Source organism: Apis mellifera, linkage group LG10, assembly GCF_003254395.2.
Source record: "Apis mellifera strain DH4 linkage group LG10, Amel_HAv3.1, whole genome shotgun sequence".
Classification (NCBI taxonomy): Eukaryota; Metazoa; Arthropoda; class Insecta; order Hymenoptera; family Apidae; genus Apis; species Apis mellifera.
This window is the reverse complement of record NC_037647.1, coordinates 10,956,741-10,976,049: the sequence shown is the minus strand read 5'-3', so window position 1 is coordinate 10,976,049 and position 19,309 is coordinate 10,956,741. Positions and strand designations below refer to the sequence as shown.

At 29.9% G+C, this 19,309-nt stretch overlaps 4 protein-coding genes and 1 long non-coding RNA gene across 11 annotated transcripts; 3 read left to right on the top strand and 2 right to left on the bottom strand.

The window, feature by feature from the left end:
• Nucleotides 1–295: 295 nt before the first annotated feature.
• On the bottom strand, nucleotides 296–3,800 carry LOC102655465. 3 transcript variants are annotated; one of them, XR_001704685.2, is made up of 5 exons: nucleotides 3,673–3,800; nucleotides 1,827–3,492; nucleotides 1,218–1,393; nucleotides 799–1,125; nucleotides 296–334 (listed from the first exon to the last, which is right to left on the bottom strand). It is a non-coding gene; the product is annotated as an uncharacterized LOC102655465 (long non-coding RNA). The 3 variants fall into 3 exon arrangements; XR_001704686.2 differs by having other exon boundaries at nucleotides 297–334; nucleotides 1,023–1,125; XR_410539.3 differs by lacking the exon at nucleotides 296–334 and having other exon boundaries at nucleotides 595–859; nucleotides 1,023–1,125.
• LOC726611 lies at nucleotides 3,302–4,837 on the top strand. Its single transcript, XM_001122336.5, has 4 exons — nucleotides 3,302–3,467; nucleotides 3,720–3,939; nucleotides 4,097–4,392; nucleotides 4,512–4,837. The coding sequence occupies exons 1-4, from the start codon at nucleotides 3,395–3,397 to the stop codon at nucleotides 4,694–4,696; spliced, it is 774 nt and encodes a 257-aa protein (XP_001122336.3). The 5' UTR covers nucleotides 3,302–3,394; the 3' UTR covers nucleotides 4,697–4,837.
• Nucleotides 4,838–8,191: 3,354 nt separating this feature from the next.
• Nucleotides 8,192–14,069, bottom strand: LOC100578448. 3 transcript variants are annotated; one of them, XM_026443311.1, is made up of 3 exons: nucleotides 13,884–14,069; nucleotides 9,080–9,453; nucleotides 8,192–8,781 (listed from the first exon to the last, which is right to left on the bottom strand). In XM_026443311.1, the coding sequence occupies exons 2-3, from the start codon at nucleotides 9,371–9,373 to the stop codon at nucleotides 8,371–8,373; spliced, it is 705 nt and encodes a 234-aa protein (XP_026299096.1). In that variant the 5' UTR covers nucleotides 9,374–9,453; nucleotides 13,884–14,069; the 3' UTR covers nucleotides 8,192–8,370. The 3 variants fall into 3 exon arrangements, with proteins under 3 accessions (XP_026299096.1, XP_003250822.1, XP_016769935.1); XM_003250774.4 differs by lacking the exon at nucleotides 13,884–14,069 and adding an exon at nucleotides 9,571–9,712; XM_016914446.2 differs by lacking the exon at nucleotides 13,884–14,069 and having other exon boundaries at nucleotides 9,080–9,608.
• Nucleotides 9,793–11,168, top strand: LOC102655420. The gene is made up of 2 exons (XM_006566216.3): nucleotides 9,793–9,931; nucleotides 10,060–11,168. Exon 2 carries the CDS (start codon nucleotides 10,312–10,314, stop codon nucleotides 11,086–11,088), a length of 777 nt encoding a protein of 258 aa, XP_006566279.1. The 5' UTR covers nucleotides 9,793–9,931; nucleotides 10,060–10,311; the 3' UTR covers nucleotides 11,089–11,168.
• Nucleotides 14,070–16,904: 2,835 nt separating the features above from the next.
• LOC551496 (H/ACA ribonucleoprotein complex subunit GAR1) lies at nucleotides 16,905–19,218 on the top strand. Of its 3 annotated transcripts, none has more exons than XM_016914445.2 (6): nucleotides 16,905–17,063; nucleotides 17,356–17,535; nucleotides 17,632–17,910; nucleotides 18,484–18,649; nucleotides 18,807–18,869; nucleotides 19,012–19,218. In XM_016914445.2, the coding sequence occupies exons 1-6, from the start codon at nucleotides 16,982–16,984 to the stop codon at nucleotides 19,022–19,024; spliced, it is 783 nt and encodes a 260-aa protein (XP_016769934.1). In that variant the 5' UTR covers nucleotides 16,905–16,981; the 3' UTR covers nucleotides 19,025–19,218. The 3 variants fall into 3 exon arrangements, with proteins under 3 accessions (XP_016769934.1, XP_016769932.1, XP_016769933.1); XM_016914443.2 differs by having other exon boundaries at nucleotides 18,436–18,649; XM_016914444.2 differs by having other exon boundaries at nucleotides 17,632–17,922.
• Nucleotides 19,219–19,309: the final 91 nt, after the last annotated feature.

The window sequence follows — 19,309 nt, the reverse complement described above, 5'->3', positions numbered from 1 at the left end:
AATATCGTTTATCCTCTTCCTTTCTTTTCCTCTGAAATAAATAAAAAATATGATAATTTAATATTGAAAATTACTAACATATGCAGAATATTAAAATTTAGAATAACATAAATAATGTTATACAATATTTAATTAAATATCGTTTATCCTCTTCCTTTCTTTTCCTCTGAAATAAATAAAAAATATTGATAATTTAATATTGAAAATTAAAATATAAAATATGATAATTTAATATTGAAAATTACTAACATATGCAGAATATTAAAATTTAGAATAACATAAATGTTATACAATATTTAATTAAATATCGTTTATCCTCTTCCTTTCTTTTCCTCTGAAATAAATAAAAAATATTGATAATTTAATATTGAAAATTACTAAATAAAAAATGTTGATGCAGAATATTAAAACTTAAAATAACATAAATAATAATAGCAATCCTGTTATGCAATATTTGAACAAATATCCTTTATCCTCTTCCTTTTTTTAATATAAATAACAATTAATTTAATATTGAAAATTTAATATTGAAAATTGTTGGTCCATATGCAGAATATTAGAATTTAGAATAACATAAATAATGTTATACAATATTTCATCAAATATCGTTTATCCTCTTCCTTTTTTTAATATAAATAACAATTTTAATTTAATAAAAATTGCTAGCTTAGAATATTATAAATTAGAATATCGAAAATCGTTTCACATTACGATTCAACCGTCAACCGGTGAAAAACTGCGACTTATTCATAAATAATAATAACAACATAATAATAATAACAATTGAATAATAATTACTCTTACATCCTGTTGAATACTTGAGTAAACATCGTTTATTCTCCTCGCCTCTTTTTCTCTCCTCCGTGATATTAATTAAAAAAAAAAAAAAAAAAATATTAAAATATTAGAATATAAAAAAATCATGTCACGTCAACGGATTCAATGGTGAAAAAACTGCTGACTTGCTCATAAAAAATAATAATAATAATAATGGACAGATCGAATATCGTAATCGTCCTTACATCCTGTTGTACACGATCTAACAATTGATCGAAGATAATCGGGCAATTGTACGTCTTCCATTTTCTTCTCCCTCCTCCTCCTCCTCCTCGTCCTCTTCTTTTTCTTGAAGCAAGCGCAAAAATATTAAAAGATCGATTATAAATCTGCATAATCGATGATTTTGATTATTGGGTAGCGTGTAACAAATTATATACCTTTATCGTCAACTTTCGTAGAAAGATGCACGGAGAATTACTGGTTTATTGATTCCAAGGATTCGATTATTTTATTAGCTGGGCGAGCTTGGAAAGAATAACGGAAATTTTCGATGAAATTCGATGAAATTCGAAAGATTTCTTGAGAAATATTCTTCCACATCGCGAAACGATTGCTGAAAAACGAATAAAATGTTTGATCAGATGTAATTATAATTGTTGATATGTTGAATGGAAAATTTTGAATTGAAATTTCGCAAGACACCATTTTTTTTCTCTTTTTTATTCGAAAAGTAAAGAATTCTCGTAAAAGTTTCACAATTTGTGCAATATTTATATCTATAGATTAGAATTAACACGTTAACAATTCGATTGATTAAATTCAATGTTCATCCGAAGAGGATGAAAATTAAATATATTTTATACAATTATAACATCGATACATGCGGGATAAACAATTCACGATAAATTCTTTATCGTGTTTTTCGTGTTGGTTGAGAGAGAAAAAAAAAAAAAGAATTTTCTCAATCGTGTAACGAATCGAACACAGCGTGTGCGTGTGTGTGCGTGACGACTACGGGAAATACCCAATACGCGAAAGTTGATTACCTTCTGCGTATTAATCTTTCAGACGCTTTGCTTTTCAGACACCAGAGGCTCGTTCCCTTTTACAGAGTCCGTCCATAATCGTTGCTCGAAGGCAAAGTACTCGTCCACAGCTCGAGTTCAATGTCAAGACGCTGTGTAAACTTGCTGCTGGCCCAATACGAATGAATCACGTGCCAGTTGTCGACTCGTATTGTGCGTATCCTCGTTATTTCGCACCGTCCAGGCCGATAACACGTTTGCGCGGAAAAAACTTTGTTTATTCTTCCGAAGGATTGCTCGCCGTCCGTTCTTCAGTGGACGCGATCGATAAAATTTAACGGTCACCTCGATAAGTTGCTTGAAAAATTTACTTAAACGAGGTTTTCACGAAAATTTTTAATCTTTAATCTTACTTTCAATGCTCGACTCTATGTCAAATGCTTGTCAAGCTTTCGATGCGAAAAAGCAAGTGAAATAAGAATTTTGAAGAATTTTTGCTCGAACGTTCAAAAAATTCAATCTTGGTTGTTTCTCGGTTACCGAAAAGTCGGCGATTACCCCTGGCTGCTGGCAAACCATCCTACGCGAACGAATGTAGGGCAACTCGAGCAGCAGGGGCACAGTGATTCTCAAACTAGCATTCTCCTGTAATTAACTTATCGTATTGTTGATTCGATTCACAACGTTTCGTTATGTTATTTTGTAAATTCTTCCGTTGAATCAACATTACACGCGTTCGAAATATTGAAATTATTGAAAAATTAATTGATAAAAATTTTGTGACGTATTTAAAAGTTCTGAGAAATGCAATAACAAATTGTGATCAAATCGAGATGTTCATTGAAAGAACGAGAAACGTGAATCATTCACGTATAATAATTGATTAAAATCCGAGGAAAATATTTATTTTCATCGTTTCATTATTACGAGACGTAATATTGATTGCCTCGTATGATTTACCGTATATTTTCCTACGATTGAACATTATAATATATTCCATTCAATACTTGGTGAATATTCAATGATTCACTCACATTAATTATACTGATAATATATACCGTAGAAACACGTGTTTGAAATATTTTAAACCTGTACACAACGGTAAAAAAAAAAAAAAAAAAAAAAAAATATGGAAATATCGTTTGTCACTTAATTAAAAACTTAATTTGAAATCGATCGATCATTGGAGAAAAATATGAAGTCAGGAAAGACCAGAAACGTAATTCATTGTTTTGAAGAAATATAGAAATATTCGACTAGAAATTAAAATAATTAGAAAATTCTCAAGTATCGTGATTCGACAAATACAAAACGAAAAAAGAATACGAGATTCGTATGATTGCATTGTACAAATAAATATGAGGATAAATTTAAATACCCGCGAAATAATTTTATACGAAATTAACGATCGTTCCTCGATAATCCCATTTCTCTCTGTACGAGTCACCGCGTGATCGTAACTCCATTCCTCCGTCCAAGAGTATTACGTGAGTGGACGCGAGACGAATGCCAATAAGGATTTTAAGGTCGTTCATACTTATTGAAAAAGGGCGGAGAATGGTCGTGCTCGAGCCAGAACGGTCTTAGAGATGGCCGGGAGCATCATCTTTCATCGTTGTGTTGTGCCGTTGTGTTTTGTTGTGTTGGTGGTCGCGTGGGCAGGTAAAAATCACTTGCTTGGACTAACCTAATTTATACGATGTAATTTTTCTTTAACAACTTTCCTTCCTGTCATACGATCCGACATCCATTATAATTGATAATAACGATACGAATAATCGTTATGAACTATGTAGATGATCGATGTGCAGTGAATATTAACTTGATTCCAATTGAAATAGAAATCTGCGTAATAAGAGTGAAGCACCTGGGATCGTAGATAAGATACGTGTCACATAAAGCTTCGTTCCACAGATGATCGAATTTTTCTCACGGAGGAGGACGAACGACGATGGAACACACCACCTGAGCTGATACCGGAGCAAGTGATGAAAGAATCCGATACGAAAGCACGATCGTTGTCCGTTTCAAACGCGGGGAACAATGCGCACTCTTTCGGCTTTCAAGTAGGCCCAGAGGGCGTTAGCTACTCTCAAAGCAACAGTTTCGGTCGTCCATTGTCTCAAACGAGTGGGTATGTTTTCGTTCCAAGTCGTGTCGAGAGAAATAAATCATCGGGTTAGGTTGATTAATTCAATTTATCAAGAATGAATTTTTCATTCACTAATTTTCAAGTATATAAATATGCAATTTTTTCTTTTTTCAACTGAATCGCGTATTTGTTTCTTTAGTATCATTTCGCAAAGTCAGTCGGTGTCGTTCGCAGCAGGATTAACAGGGATCGCTGGTGCTCTATCCTTCAGTCAATATTATCCCGTATATGGGAATCAAGGTAACGTTGGTTTTGGCAGTGGAACTTCTTCTTCTTCTTCGTCGGCCACATCCTCTGTAGGTTCCACGCATTCCTCCTCTTCTTCGCCGCATGTAGTCACGATTGGACCCTCCAAAGGAATGCCTGTCAGATTTCCTGGACAGAGTCAGCATCGACCAATATGGACTAATATTCGCCCTAACATTAATAATAATGGTAATTTATCTAATCGATTAAATTGGTTTTTTTTATTTGAAATTTTTTAATCTAAATTTAAAGTCTAAAGGAAAAAAAATTGCGATGCCATCAAAAATTAATTTTTTTTTTTTCCTTAGGTCCTTCGCGTATGCCAAAATTAGAAATAGAAGTGAAGCCACATCAACACGAGCAAAAAGAAAATCGTTTTAACCCGATCGAATTAGGCATTTCGATGCAAGAAACGAGATTGAATAATAACAGACCCACGATTCAGATACATAAGTGGCGGCCTAGTAATGATGAAATATTTAATAATCGATAAATGTAGATGGATATAATTGTAGAAATTTTTTTAGTTGATTGTTAAGTCGTTTTATTAATATTTATAAATAAATATTTCGATATTTCGAAAATCGATTTCGTAATGTTTGATTTGTTAATTTAATAACATATTTTCGAATAGATAAAAGTTCAAAGAAAAAATTTAAAATTCATGGTAAAATAAACTAATAATATATATAGTACGATATTATAAATTTTTAAAAACATGTATAAATGTTGCATAAACATTGAATTAGAAAATATTCGTAAATAAAGTAATTTGTTATTTCTTCTTGTTCCGTTATTGATTTATTTTTCTTCAATTTCCTAGAATTATTAGATAAGTGCAACGGATAAATTACCAATTAGTAATACAGTTATCGAATAAAAATAAATAAAACGATTCATTTTTCTACGATCGGATTAATTATCGCATAAAAGTTATTAAACTTTCTATCATTTATTCGTTACATTCGAAAATTTAATTCCGTATTAATGATAAGTAGGTGAAGGAGAATAGAGAATCGAAGGTCAAATTGTAATCTTGAACTTTCTTGTGGCACTTGTGGAATTGCTGATGGCTATCTTTAAGATGCAGTGTGTAATGGTAAATAACTCTAGTGATATTATCGAACCATGGTAGAATAGGAAATTTATTGCGTCGGTTGTGATATTCACGAATGGTAAATTATATATTTCTGAAACGATTCGTTCATTTTTTAAATAGTGAAAATGATAATTATAATATTTAATTAAATTTTTCAAATTTTAACACTGGGTATTGTGTCAAATTTATTATGTTTTACATTTAAGTTTTGATAAGATAAAATAGAATATAAAGCACTTAAATATTTATTTTTTTGCCAGTCGATTTCAGAAAATCGATACATGATAAATAGTTTAAAATTATAAAATTTGTAAAATATAAATTTAATAAAATAAAAAATAAATTTCGATACGTAATTACCTCTTCGTGATATAATTGGTATCATTATTCTAAATTTATATTTATAAAAACTTTCTTTATCTTTTAAATTTTACAAAAAAAAAGTTGTATTATTCTTTCCGATAAAAAAAAACGATATCAAGCTAAGAATTACATATGTATTTGCATTCAACGACGAGGATTTTATGTAAAAAATAAAAAATTAAAATTAATTTTAAATTTAATTAATATATGTAAGAAGATAAATTTTTAACGTGAATTTAAAATTTATTTTAGTCTATTTTTTCCGTTTCGCCTGGCTATGACTATAAATAAAATTATAAAATATTTTCGGTAAATAAATCGCGACCATGCAAATGTATGACAAAGAGAGAAAATATTAGAAAAAGGATAGAGATAGTAAAAATATTGAAATCAGCGCCATCTTCAGAGTGCCGCAAATGAAACTCGGTACACAAGGACAGAAAATAGTTAGAGAAAGATAGAAATATACTAAGATCTGACCTTTAGCTCCATCTATTGGGTACTAAAGACATCTTCCAAAAATAGGATAAAGTAGATCATTACCATCTGTTGAATGGAAACACGAACTTTTGAAGAAGTTTCTTTGGTAATCGAGAGATATCACTATCGATCAATTCTCACTCTATTTCTATCCTTTTCTCACTATCTTCTGTCCTTTCTTTGTAAGTTTCATTTGCGGCACTCTGAAGATGGCGTTGAATACATAATTTTTAATCTATTTCCATCCTTTTCTTTCTTCTCATCCTTTCTATCTCCATTCTTTTCCATCTCTTTACTTTATAATCAAATACAAATGCGTTCGAGAAATGGTACTAGTTTCTGATTAATTTTATCTTGTCGTTGCCCAATTAAAAAATCTTAATAGAATTTTTTCGTCATAAAGGCTATTCAAAAAATATTTTCAATACTTTCATATTATTCATATTTCAATTTTTTATATCAAATTTCTTTCTCATATTTTTCTTCTTTATTTAATATCTACATTAATTTTAATAATTATTGTATCTTTTTTTGTAATCTTTACAAATGAATCTTGATCAATCTTCTCGTTTGATAAGATCTTGTAATTGTCATTGCTTTCTAAAATTCTTTATTTTAAAATACTAAAAAGAAAAAAAATAAAAAATAAGAAATACTTTATTAGAGAAAATTAGAATTATAAAATTTCATTATTGATTTTTTTCGAAAAGCTGTAAATTATCCACAATTGCAATCCAGTCTAATATTGCGTAATTTTTTCCTTATTTTTGATTATTTGTTATTAAATGGATTACAGATTCCAAACAAATTCTACACAAACATTTTACTCTTTCTAAATAAAATTTCCTTATAGAAGACATTAACTCTTTGGCAACGTGTCAATAACTTTATATCAGATAAGAATATACTTGATACAGATTTTATTTTTTAAGATTAAGATGCTTGCTTTTAAGATATTATTATAAGATAGCTAAGTAAACTATCGTTTCGTTCAAAACGATAAATTCTCTAATTCTTAAAGCGAAAAATAAATTTCACCTTTTATATTTTTTTTCTCATTTTTATTCTCGTTTCAATGGAATCGTCAATTTTTTTCAATGCATCTCTTTTCTAAGCCAAAAACTTCCCAAATCTTGATTTCGAATCACGATCTCAATCACATGTCGTGCTATGTATAGCAAGAGTCATTGGATTTGCACTTTACTTCCGACTATTGGTCAATCAAGGGTCTCGCGCTTTGATCGATCGAGTACTCGACCAAAGTTAGATCTTCTAATCGATCGTTGTCCTCGAAATACGTTCTAACGTTTTTCTCTACTTTCTATCCACTCTACCTTCCCCCTCCCTCCTCACTCCTCTGTCTCTATACTTCTTTCTGTATCGTCGAAACAAATACGTCAAAACAAATATGTCAAAACAAATCTTTTTTACATAATCGCTGTCGCAACTTTTGATTTGTGAGTATCAGTATTTAACGATTATCTGCTAAATTAAATCTGATGTAAGTCTAATGATTCATGAAAGATTCGTTTTTCAAAGTTTTTAATTTTTTTTTTCTCTTTTCTCTCGCTTCACTTTAAACATGGCGAACATATCCTTAATACGAATTTTATTATATCTGTATTGATTTTAGATTTTATTAACGTAGTATTCAAATTAAATTAGTTTTAAGTAATATTAAATTAATTTAAGATCTGATCTGTTGGACAAGTTGAGACTTTAGATTTAATCTTATACATGTGATATAATTATAATTGATTGAACAATTAATTATTAATTATTTTGTATTTAAAGTGATTTTTAACTTTTTATCTGTTCCAAATTTTTTTTCTTTAATTTATAATGTTAATCTATGTTTAATAATTTATTTTTATTATTTTTTTCTATTGATTTATCTCGTGGAAAGTTCTGGTAATTGGTTATTTTTTTTTTAAATCGGCTAGATTTTCTAAATTTAATTTATTAATACTTTATATGATATATATATATAAAGTTTTTAAAGAAAATTAAATTAAATAAAAACGCTCAACAAACGAATCGTGTTTTTAAAAAAATTTTTTATTCAAATATTTTTTTTCTTTTTTTTTTTTTTTTTTACACAAATTCTTAATAACTAGAAAAATAATTAAAAACTTTTATTACATTCGATTAAAATGCTCTTACGATTAAAATGTTCAACACACAGATATGTTTAGAAATTTACAAATTTGAAATTTGAAATAATTTTACGACAAAGAATTATTATTCTCTCTCTCGTTTTTCAACCTCACGTTGAAAAAAGTCTGTTGTGCATCGGTTATCGAATAATTCTCGTTCAATTTATCTAATTTTGCATAGAATATAACATCGCTTATTAGTTTTTCCGCTATTATTCTTTGCCGCTCGTTCAATTCTCGAAGATCGTAAGCAATCTTTTTCCCTGTAATATCAAGCCAATCTTCTTGAACACGCGAATTAGATGTTTTGTCATTTAAGCTTGTATTTGTCATCTCGGTTGCTAACTGATGGTTTTTTCTTTTTCGCTTCAATACTTTTTTCGTAACCGAAGATGTTGATGATAAAGAAGAACTTGGCCTGCTCGACACTTCCGAACATGGCGATAAATTATTTCCTCTTATATCGATGTCGTCTTGTCTCTAAAATGTAAATGTAAAATATGTGTATATATATATATTTATTTTTCAAGAGTTAATATTGATGGTGCGTTGAGAAGCTAGATCGAATATTGAAAAGAACAACAAAAGGTAAGATCTTTCAGAATAAACTCCTACATATGTTAGGTTAAAACATTGTCCATTGACTAATTAATTCTGTATATATATATATATATATATATATATATATATATATATATATATATATATATAAGCAAATGATAATTAATTTTTCTATTTCTTTTTTTTTTTTTAAAGATATTATCCATGATTAACTTACTACATTATCGTCACGATCAATTTCCAAATCCGCATCAGCATCGTTAAAATTTTCCCCCTTCTTCGCATCGTCGCAGTTTGTTATAAAACTTAAATTATCGAAATACCAGAGACTCGGTACGTATACGTTTTTCCCGGACGCTTTCGCCCGTTTAACTTTATTCAACTCTCTTCTGAAACTGCATCGCAAGTTGTGAATTTTTTTATTAACGAAATCTTTATTCGACATAGAATTTATCTCTTTGCATTTGTCGATTAAAACGTCCATCGCATGGTTCCTTAGATTTCTGTCCATGTACGACTTCGATCTTATATCCCACAAACACGGGAAACTCTTGTACAATGCGATGAACTCTTCCCAAAATTTACGATCTCCTATCGAACACATATTCTATTATATTGTAAAAAAAAAATTATCCTTATAAAAAGTAAATGAATCTTTCGAGCGAAAAAAGTGGCACGATTTTGCTGCACACTGTAGATAATACAAACTGTCTCGAGGCAAGTTGTCTCGGGTAAATGCCGCCTCTCGTACGTAGCTTACAACGATTGCCTCAACGATACGTCATGCAACCTGATATGTATGTATCAGAAACTAGTGCCTCGCTACACGCGGCGAGGCAAGTCTCACCGTGTGTAAGGAAACTCGGATACACGGCACGATGAGAATAATGTGGCAACACTGCTCTTGCGAGACGGTTAGAGTCCGATTGTTGAAACTAGGAGTCTTGGGATAGACTCTGCTGTTCAATTTTGATTCTCATTTTTTTCTGGAGGGATTAATAATAAAAAAATATACATGATATTTTTTAATATGCATATATAAGCAATATGTAAATATTTTGTACTTGCAGTAAGTAGAAATAATGTACGACAATGTATTTTGGTTAATGTATTCGTGTTCTTTTTATTTTACGTGTTAATCTTTGACGAATACGACTGTAAAATAAATTTAAATTATTTTTTTAAATGAAATTACAGTTTTTATGTGCGGACAAAGAAACTTACAAAAATTGGTAAAAGTATAAAGAAAAGAAGATCGTTAATACCAATAAGCGAAAGAGGTTAAGTGAAGATATAAGTGGAAATGAACGTAAAAGATAACTCACGAGAAAAGTTGGTTAGGGGAAGATCATTGGAATCAATTAGATTAGGAGATAATATTATATTATTAACATTAAAACACATATAGTAATATATAAACTTTTTATATTAAGATTTTATACGATAGAAATGCCAAGACGTTGCTGTATTCCTGGCTGTAAGGGAAATTACGACAGCACTTTGAAATCAAATAATTATGCTTCTGTTTTCCTCTTTCCAAAGAATGAAGAATTGAGAAAAAAATGGTTAGCTGCTATTCCTAGGAAAAATTGGTCTCCTACAAAATATTCTGCAGTTTGTAGTTTTCATTTTGCTGAAAATGATATTCAAAGATATGAGAAAATTGTATGTACTAATAATACAATTGAAAATGTTTTATTGTGTCGTCCAAAGCTTGTAGAGAATGCAGTACCTTCTATTTTTCCTAATGTGTCAACTTATTCAAGACACGAAACTAAAAAAACCTTTTACTCAAGACTGAAACGTAGAAAAAATTTCAAAGAACATAATTATTCCAAGCAACAAATTATTCCAAATGATGAATGTTTAGTCCAAGAATGTAAAGACTTAGATTTAATCACAGATTTTTCAGATTTAGTGAATAAGTATAAAGAAAAACTTATAATTTCAGATTGTTGGAATATCAAATTAATAAAATCTAAAATTTATTTTTATAAACTTGATTATGAAAATGATATTTTAGTACTTAATACTCAAATTGTTATTAATGACCAAATGAAATTGTATGTTTTTCATAAAGGTAATAAAATTTCTTCTCATGAATTAAAATGGGTATTACCTGGTGATATGAAATTATCCAGGTGGTACCAACTTCAAAATTTATTGACATGGTATAAATCTACACCTGATGTACCTGATAGTGATGAAATAATTCTTATTGAATAATACCTTAAGAAATTTTTAGACACATGCAATAATATATATATATATATATATATTATTATAGTAGACTAAAATAAAAAATATTTGAGAGTTTTAATTAAGTCTTTTTTAATAAAGACTAAATAAAACTGTGCTATAAAAAGAATATAAAAGAAGCTAATTAATATAAATAAGAAACAAATCTGTTGTATTACTACTATGTACATATTATATAATATACTATACATATAATTAACTGTTTGTTATTTATAATAATAACCATATACATTTTATAATGACGTGGAAAATCATATCGAGTAAAGTATATTACATCAAAATCGGACTCAACCAATGTTGCCAGATTTATATTGAATATAACTGCTAGTAGTAGTAGAATAAATTGTGAATGTATAGGACGTTATAATCGATGCTGCATCTAATGCAGTAACCAAAGCCATTGCCATAAAAGAATCGTAATACAACATAGAGAAAGTAAAGATTATAAAACATTTTAAACGAAACATTAAATATTATATTTGATTTTTGAAAAAGCAGTATTTATTATTTAAAATAATTAAAATAATGAAAGATAATGTTATTAAATGTAGAAGTCAGTAATATAAAAAGTAAAATTGACTAAAGATATTAGATGATCGAAAATTATAAGAAATATGTCATATTTTTTCAAATTATATTTTCCTATTAAAAATTATTATTTTAATAGAAACATATAATTAGAAAAAGAATGAAACATTTAAATTTTATTAAATTTGATATATTTACTTTTTATATAAAGTCTTTAACCATATTTTAATATTCCCATTTAATCTACATTTATATTCAATATATAAAATATATGTACTACATATAAAATGTATAAAAACCGTAAGAAAATGCAAATTATAATTATTTCTTGTATTTTTCTCTACTTAACTAGTTATATTTTCAAAAAGTATTCAAACTTGTCATGCATTATTACCAACAAGTGGACTTTTTAATAGTCTTTGGTTAATGGCGCCATCTCTTTGAAAAGTATTGAATTACAAACGATTACCAATCGTAAAGAAGTTTCAATGGTTTTTACAAAGATGGCGTAACCATCCAAAGACTATAAATAAATTTAAATTACAATCGGTAATAATATACAACAAGTTTGAACATTTCTCAAAGAGATGGCGCTACTAATCAAGTACTGCTAATTGTCTATCCTTTTTCAATTATTTTCTGTCCTTGTATAACGAGTTTCATTTGCGGCACTCTGAAGATGGCGTTGATTCCCTAATTTTTATCCTATCTCTGTCCTTCTCTTATTATTTCCTCTCTTTGTCTGTACTTTTATACACAACTTATGCTCAAAAGATTTAATATCCAATTAATTTTATTATCTTCTTTCTCTAATTTATTATATGTTAATTTTATTTATACATATCTTATAATTCTCTATTCATTTCTCATCTATATTCATCAATTTTTTTTTTTTTATTATTTATTTTAAGTTTTACAAATATTTTGAATTGGTTTATAACTGTTGAAGGATCATCATTCAAAAAAATTAACTTTCTATATTTCCTCAATCAGTAAGAATAGCAAATGACGTATTGAAATAATGAACGTACGATATAGAAAAAGATGATTATATTTCAATGTTAAGTAAAAGCTTCCTTGACTTACATCATGAAAAGTTTCTTATTCAGCAGTAACAATATGCGTTAATAGATAATTTAAGAATGTATGTAGAAAGCAACGGAAATATCAAAGGTAAAACAATTGAGACACAATTAAGAGATACATAAGATATATTATATAAATATTGTTAGAAGTAATTAAATATTAAATAAAATATTTAAAAAAATTAAAAATAGTAACCGAAAAAGATTAGTATAAAAGAAATACAGGAAAGATAAATATCCCAAGTAAAATATAGGTAAATATATAAAATTTGGTAAAAAATTTTTATTTCTGGAATTCTTGTCGAAAATTTGGCCGCGCTTTAATTTTTTAACTTTGTATCAGGAGAATATAAATTGACAGGAAGTCGATCGAGAAATTTTTCCAGAAATTCCGATTCCAAGAATTTTTCGAAATTTGAAATTTTTTCCGCTTCGGCGAATATTTTCGACCGAATTTCGGGATCTTCTGTTAGGAGAATATAATTTCAAAGAAGTGGCATTTAATATACTTATTTTTCCATTTATCTCTTTAATCTCCTTTTTTTTCAGGATAATAAGCATTTTTTCATCATTTTATTTAATTATAATTTTATATACATATATTAATAATAATACTTACCTGTTTTATATTTATTAAAAAAATTAAAAAATATACCGGGTGTCTCGCTTACTTTTCGTAATATTAAAAAAATGTATCGGATAAAAGGTGAATGCTTTTCAAGAAGGCCATATTTTGACGGTAAAGAAAGTTGAATTTTATTTTTTTAAATAAAATCAAATACTTCCTCGTTCGCTGTATCTCAATATATCCTTTAAAAAAAAAATTATTATTTCAAGATATAATATAATTGAAGCAAAAGCTTTTGCTCGTACACGGTTTAAAATAAAATTCTTTACACAAGAACAATAACGTATTGAATTTACTTACGCGTTGAAAAGAATATATGATGCCCATTCGAAAAAAAGAAAAAAGAAACAAAGTTGACTTTCATGTAACCTCTACGTGCTCTCCGGGCAGAAAAATAATTACACCGCATTTACTCTCCTCTTTGAAACCATTCAACTTTTATTCGGAACAATTTTCGTTACGCGGAAGAGTAATGACGTAAATTTCGAGACGATAATACCCTTTTCATTTTCTCAACTCACGTTTGGAATAACTTGATCGCACTTAATGAATATACGAATATACGATGCTATTCGATTCTTTCGGCGTCGAAAAATTTCTCTTCGTTTCATTTTTCCAACGTTTTTATTATCGTGTAGCACCGAAAGGAAAGCAAGTTTACGGGCGAAACGATGCCCTTTTACGACGTGTTTCAAGGACTCGTTGGAATGGACGGGGAGGAGGGGGGAGGCGGGAGAGTTCGCCCATTAAAAATAATCTTCCTTCGCGATTGGTGGACAAAGTGCGCGGTGGATAACGTAATTGTTTTAACTGAATCGTGAGCGCTGGTGAGCGTCATCCAACGTGACTATATTACAGATAATTTAAAAAATTCCCGTCCGTCGGTTAAAACGTCTAATCTGTACCTACAGAGTACGGGCTATTTAATTGCATACCGGTCTATCCTCCAATGCTATCGTATATATATATATATATATATAGTCAGTATTAACGAACAATTGAACTTGATGCTAAAACTTATTCTTCAGGATCATAAATTCCAAGAATGGAACTTGTTGTTCCATAGATAAAATTACCTAGAAAGATAAAATGGGAACAGGAGGAATTTTATATTGCTCGTTAATTGGGTGAGAATTTTTTTTTTTCCATTCACGAGTGAAAATTAATTTGTGGAAAAATACGCGTAACTCGGCAGGGAAAAAATTCAAATTGGACGTACGTGGTGATTACGTAAGTTATAGCGGAAAATTCGTTGTTAATAAGTAATAAATTTCGCGTTCCTGTCTTCCAGATCGTTTAGAAGATTTATTTCGATATTATATTTGTGAGAAACGACGTGTAAATAAATATTCGAACGAATATCACTTTCACTCAGAGCTTTCAATTGTTGTGCGATCATCGAATTCCATTCGTATTCACGTATTCATTTGTCTCTATAGGCCAAGGTTACGGAAGGATTAAGATTCTGAAACAGGAAGACCTCGAAGCGATTACTCGTTTGATAGCTTTTAAACCTTCCACAATTTGTATAATACGTATAGGTGATCTCACTCACTTTGTTTAAGGATCTTCATAAATTATGAAATCAGGCAGGGTTTACACGAATAAAAAAAAAAAAAAAAAAAAAAAAAAAAAGAATCGTTCAGAATTTTCCTAATATTTAATTATATATATATATATATATATATATATATATATATATATATATATATTATCGAGATGAAGATCGTATCATTAATATTTTATAATCGGAAAAAATGTTTCTCCTTCGTTAACAAAATGTATATTTTTTTTTATTACCATATCACGTTTAACTTCGTTGAATAATTTAGTTTGCATCATTGCCGCGTTCAGTTCGTTATCTTATCTTTGAACAAAAAAAAAAAAAAAAAAAGAAAAAAACTAATTCCTAGAATCAACATTCAGAAAATTATTAATTATTAAGCAGATCAACTTTGATTCGATAAATAAATTTAAAATCGACGTATTATTTTTCTGACACGAGGAGTAATCATAACATTTCAGAGGAACGTAATATTACTATTGCGATGCATTTACGCGTGAATCATGTAAACACCTACTTGATATTCACAACATTCTTCCCCCCTACCTTACCCTCCCCCCCCTATTTTATTTCATTTATGTGATTTATTATCTATTGCAGATTTGCACATACGAATCCATTATCCATTTAAATATAATTTTGAATAAACGTATAAACATTTATATTATCGATAATATTCGTGGAACAAATTTAAAACGGTGTGGTTTTTGCGCGTAACGATGATCATCACGTTGAATCGATTGAATCGACTTAAAAATAAATCCTAGAATTTGAAATTATAATATTAATCAACTTAATTGCTTTTATTTCCTTATTCTCGTTTCAATTCTAATTTTTTACTGCATTACCATTTTACCGACGTGTGATACGTTACGTAACTTATTCGATCGATCGATGAGAGAAAAGTAAAGAAGTAAGAAAAAAAAAAAAAATGTATTTGCCCAATTTTTAAATTCGTGAAAAGAGGATACGATACGAGTTTATTTCGAGTTTTCGATCAAATATTTTTTTTTTTTTTCGCACGTTAAAAATAGACACTCTTGAAATAGCCTTGAATGATAAAATAAAATGCGAGTGAGTCGGTAATTCAGAAAGAAGAAGAAAAAAAGCTGTTAATACGTGTACATCATGTACATTATGTATATAAATCGATACATTGTGATTTTTTTCTTTTCTTTTTTTTTTTTTTCCCCTCTCTTACGGAAAATTATATGAATTTTAAAATTATTGCGAAGATGAATACCAATTATCGATTATTAATCCTCCTCCTAAAGATGATTTCCAACTCTCGTGTCCGTATATTGTATAATCAAAAAAAAATAACAATAAACTCGACATGGGATTAAATAACACAGAGAAGAGAAGTTAATTACAATTCATTTTTCTAAAAGTTAAAAATACTATACTTTTTTTTTTTTTTTTTTGCACAAGTAAAAAAATTCACCGAATTACGAATTATTTATTTTATTTCAATCAGAGATCGACAACGATACTCTTCCGTGTATGAGTTGACGCAACGAATCGAATAACGTAAGTATTAGTCGTTACTTAACTAGTTCGAAGAATTGATAACTAATTTTTCAATTTCTTCTTCTAATCTGTTCGATATATCGTAACATCGCGTTACCAGTTAGCCAGAATTGTTTCATTGTGGATACAGTTTCCCCGGAACGATTGAATTTCGTTAATTAACAAACACGAAGAGATAACGAAACGATAAATTAATTAATATAATTAATTGGATAGATTCCGGATATAATCATGACGAACATGTTTGTTGAACAAAGCAAGTTCGATCGTTGTGTTCGAACACGAAAAAATAAGAGTGGAGCTAGCACGAGCTCGAGTGGAACTGGAATTCCCACGGAAAAACCAAAAATATTAGGTTGCAATGATGTGGATGCAATGTTGATAGGAAAAGGATGGAGAAGAGGTGGCTCGTCGGATTACATAATTGGTTTGATGTAGTGCGTGTATAAAGATCGATGGCTATAAAAGCAGTAAGATGAAAGAACCGATCCACAGTATAATCTCGGAGTTAACGAGCACTCCACAATGGTTAGTGAAACAGCAAGGAGTTTTAGGGCCTTGCTGCTGCTTTTATTTGTCGGTGCCCTTTCGGCAGCGCCGATTATAGGTAAGTGACACTATCGCGGTTTTTATGAAAAAATTTTTAAAAGAAAGAAAGAAACAAAAATATTCGTTTCTGTTTTTTTTTTTTTTTAATAAAAAATAAAGAAAAAAATTCAATAAACATAAGTTTAGCTTTATCGTTATAAATTATAAATAAATAATTATTTATAATTAAAATTATAAATAATTTTTAAGTTTCGATCCAATCTTAATTAAATTTAATCTTGGAAGAATTTTTCTAACTTCTCGAATCGAGTACGTAAGTCGATTTGACGATTTTTTCTAAAAATTTCTAGAAGATGCGGAGAACACTACTTTATCGACGGAACTCAAGCCTCCTCCTTACCCGCAAAAGGAAGACGAGCATTACTACATGCTGTTCGTTATAAATCTTTTTGGCGTGAAAAATGTTAGCGGTGAAACGTCCGACGAAATTTTTGAAAACGATGTCCTTCATCATGTCCCGCAATTGACGGGTAATTGAGATATAAATATATATATATATTTTTTTTTCCCATGATAAATTTATCGACGCGAAGAAACGGGAGATCCTTTAAATTTAATTGGAACAGATCCGTTGGCGACTCTGCTTCTGGTCATCGACATTGACGAGAACGACGAAGATACGGACAAAGTGGTGGATCTCGACGAACTTGCGGACGAATTGGGTAACGAGGATTTCAACGTGGAGAAGATCAATTATGGAGGTGAAACGAAACTATTGAGGCTGAAGCTCTCCAAGGAGGAAGGGGAAGGAATATTCCCCTCGAAATCGAAATTGGAAAAATTGAAGAAGATCCGGAACAAGAGAACCCTTTGCGTCAAGTGTGGAGGATCTGGAGGACTTGGAGGTGGTCTTGGAGGTGGATTTGGAGGTGGAGGTGGAGGTGGATTTGGTGGTGGATTCGGTGGTGGATACGGTGGTGGAGGAGGCAAGCCTGGGTGTGGAGGTGGTGGTTGTGGTGGTGGTGGCTATCCTGGTGGTGGTGGCTATCCTGGTGGTGGTGGCTATTATCCTACTGGAGGAGGAGGTGGTTATCCTGGCGGTCACGGTGGTGGCAAATATGGATGTGCAGGTGGTAGTTGTGGTGGAGGAGGTTATCCAGGTAAGAGATAGAATTTGAAAAATAAGTTTATTTATTTATTTTTTTTTTTTTTTTGCTTTTATTTAATTTTAATTATCCTTGATTATTTGAGATAACGAATTTTTATTGCAAATGCATTGCTAATAATTTTTAACTTTTTGTCGCTTGCAAAATAATGCATATTACATTCTCAAGCTTTTAAAAAAAGGATCAAATGCATTTAATGAAGATGATAATAATAACAACTCGCCGCTTCCGCTTCTAACGCTGATTGGAGCTAATTTTTTGTAGGGCATTCAAGAGTAGATGCTATACCAGTCATTATTATACCCGTTGCAGGTGGATATCCATCCGGGGGTGGTGGATATCCATCCGGAGGCGGTGGGTATCCATCAGGAGGCGGTGGGTATCCATCAGGAGGCGGTGGGTATCCATCCGGGAGCGGTGGGTATCCATCTGGAGGTGGTGGACATCCATCCGGAGGTGGAGGTGGTTGCAGCACATGGTACGATTTTTTCAAATTTTCTTTTAATTTTTTCTTCTAATTTAGAATAAAAAATCTCCATGTTTTAGTATTCATTTATTTTCTAATATAATGATAATTTTCTATAACAATAATTTAATATAATTGCGATAATATTTCTTCTGTTATGCTATTCCAGCGGCGGAAGTTCGTACGCTTCAGCATCGGCAAATGCAAACGCACAAGCAGGAAGTGGAAAATGGTAAAAAATTTTAATTTTTATTTTTTATATTAATTTCTATATGTGAGAGTTAATTATAGTAAAAAGAATAGAAGATATAATAAAATTTAAAAAAAAAGATAGAATTAAATAATATAATATATAATCATTATGATTGTTTCAGGGGATACATATAAATTTAATGTAATATAAGAACAAGGAAAATATTCCACGCTACATGCTGCCCAAAATATTCGAAAATTCAAAATCAACGAAAGTGATATTAATTTGTAAAGAATTTGTAACATTCGCCATTTCGATTTCGACTAACATGTATGGAGCATCGAATAAACAAGAAAACTAAATAAACAGGTTTCGTTTTTTAATAAAAGCTGAGGATTCATTGAATTCCTATTCGAAGGCAAGCGATTTCCAGGAAATAATCGCAAGTTTCATCCGTGATTGATGTCCATCGTTAAAAG

Excerpts from the sequence above, each read along its gene's own strand:
- LOC726611 (XM_001122336.5), top strand. The coding sequence starts at position 3,395 with ATGGCCGGGAGCATCATCTTTCATCGTTGTGTTGTGCCGTTGTGTTTT. Across the intron at positions 3,468-3,719 it reads GTTGGTGGTCGCGTGGGCAG|ATGATCGAATTTTTCTCACG; the intron begins GTAAAAATCACT and ends TTCGTTCCACAG. Across the intron at positions 4,393-4,511 it reads CCCTAACATTAATAATAATG|GTCCTTCGCGTATGCCAAAA; the intron begins GTAATTTATCTA and ends TTTTTTCCTTAG.
- LOC100578448 (XM_016914446.2), bottom strand. The coding sequence starts at position 9,466 with ATGTGTTCGATAGGAGATCGTAAATTTTGGGAAGAGTTCATCGCATTG. Across the intron at positions 8,782-9,079 it reads TTGATCGTGACGATAATGTA|AGACAAGACGACATCGATAT; the intron begins GTAAGTTAATCA and ends TTTACATTTTAG.
- LOC102655420 (XM_006566216.3), top strand. The coding sequence starts at position 10,312 with ATGCCAAGACGTTGCTGTATTCCTGGCTGTAAGGGAAATTACGACAGC.
- LOC551496 (XM_016914443.2), top strand. The coding sequence starts at position 16,982 with ATGGTTAGTGAAACAGCAAGGAGTTTTAGGGCCTTGCTGCTGCTTTTA. Across the intron at positions 17,064-17,355 it reads TTCGGCAGCGCCGATTATAG|AAGATGCGGAGAACACTACT; the intron begins GTAAGTGACACT and ends AAAAATTTCTAG. Across the intron at positions 17,536-17,631 it reads TCATGTCCCGCAATTGACGG|ATCCGTTGGCGACTCTGCTT; the intron begins GTAATTGAGATA and ends TAATTGGAACAG.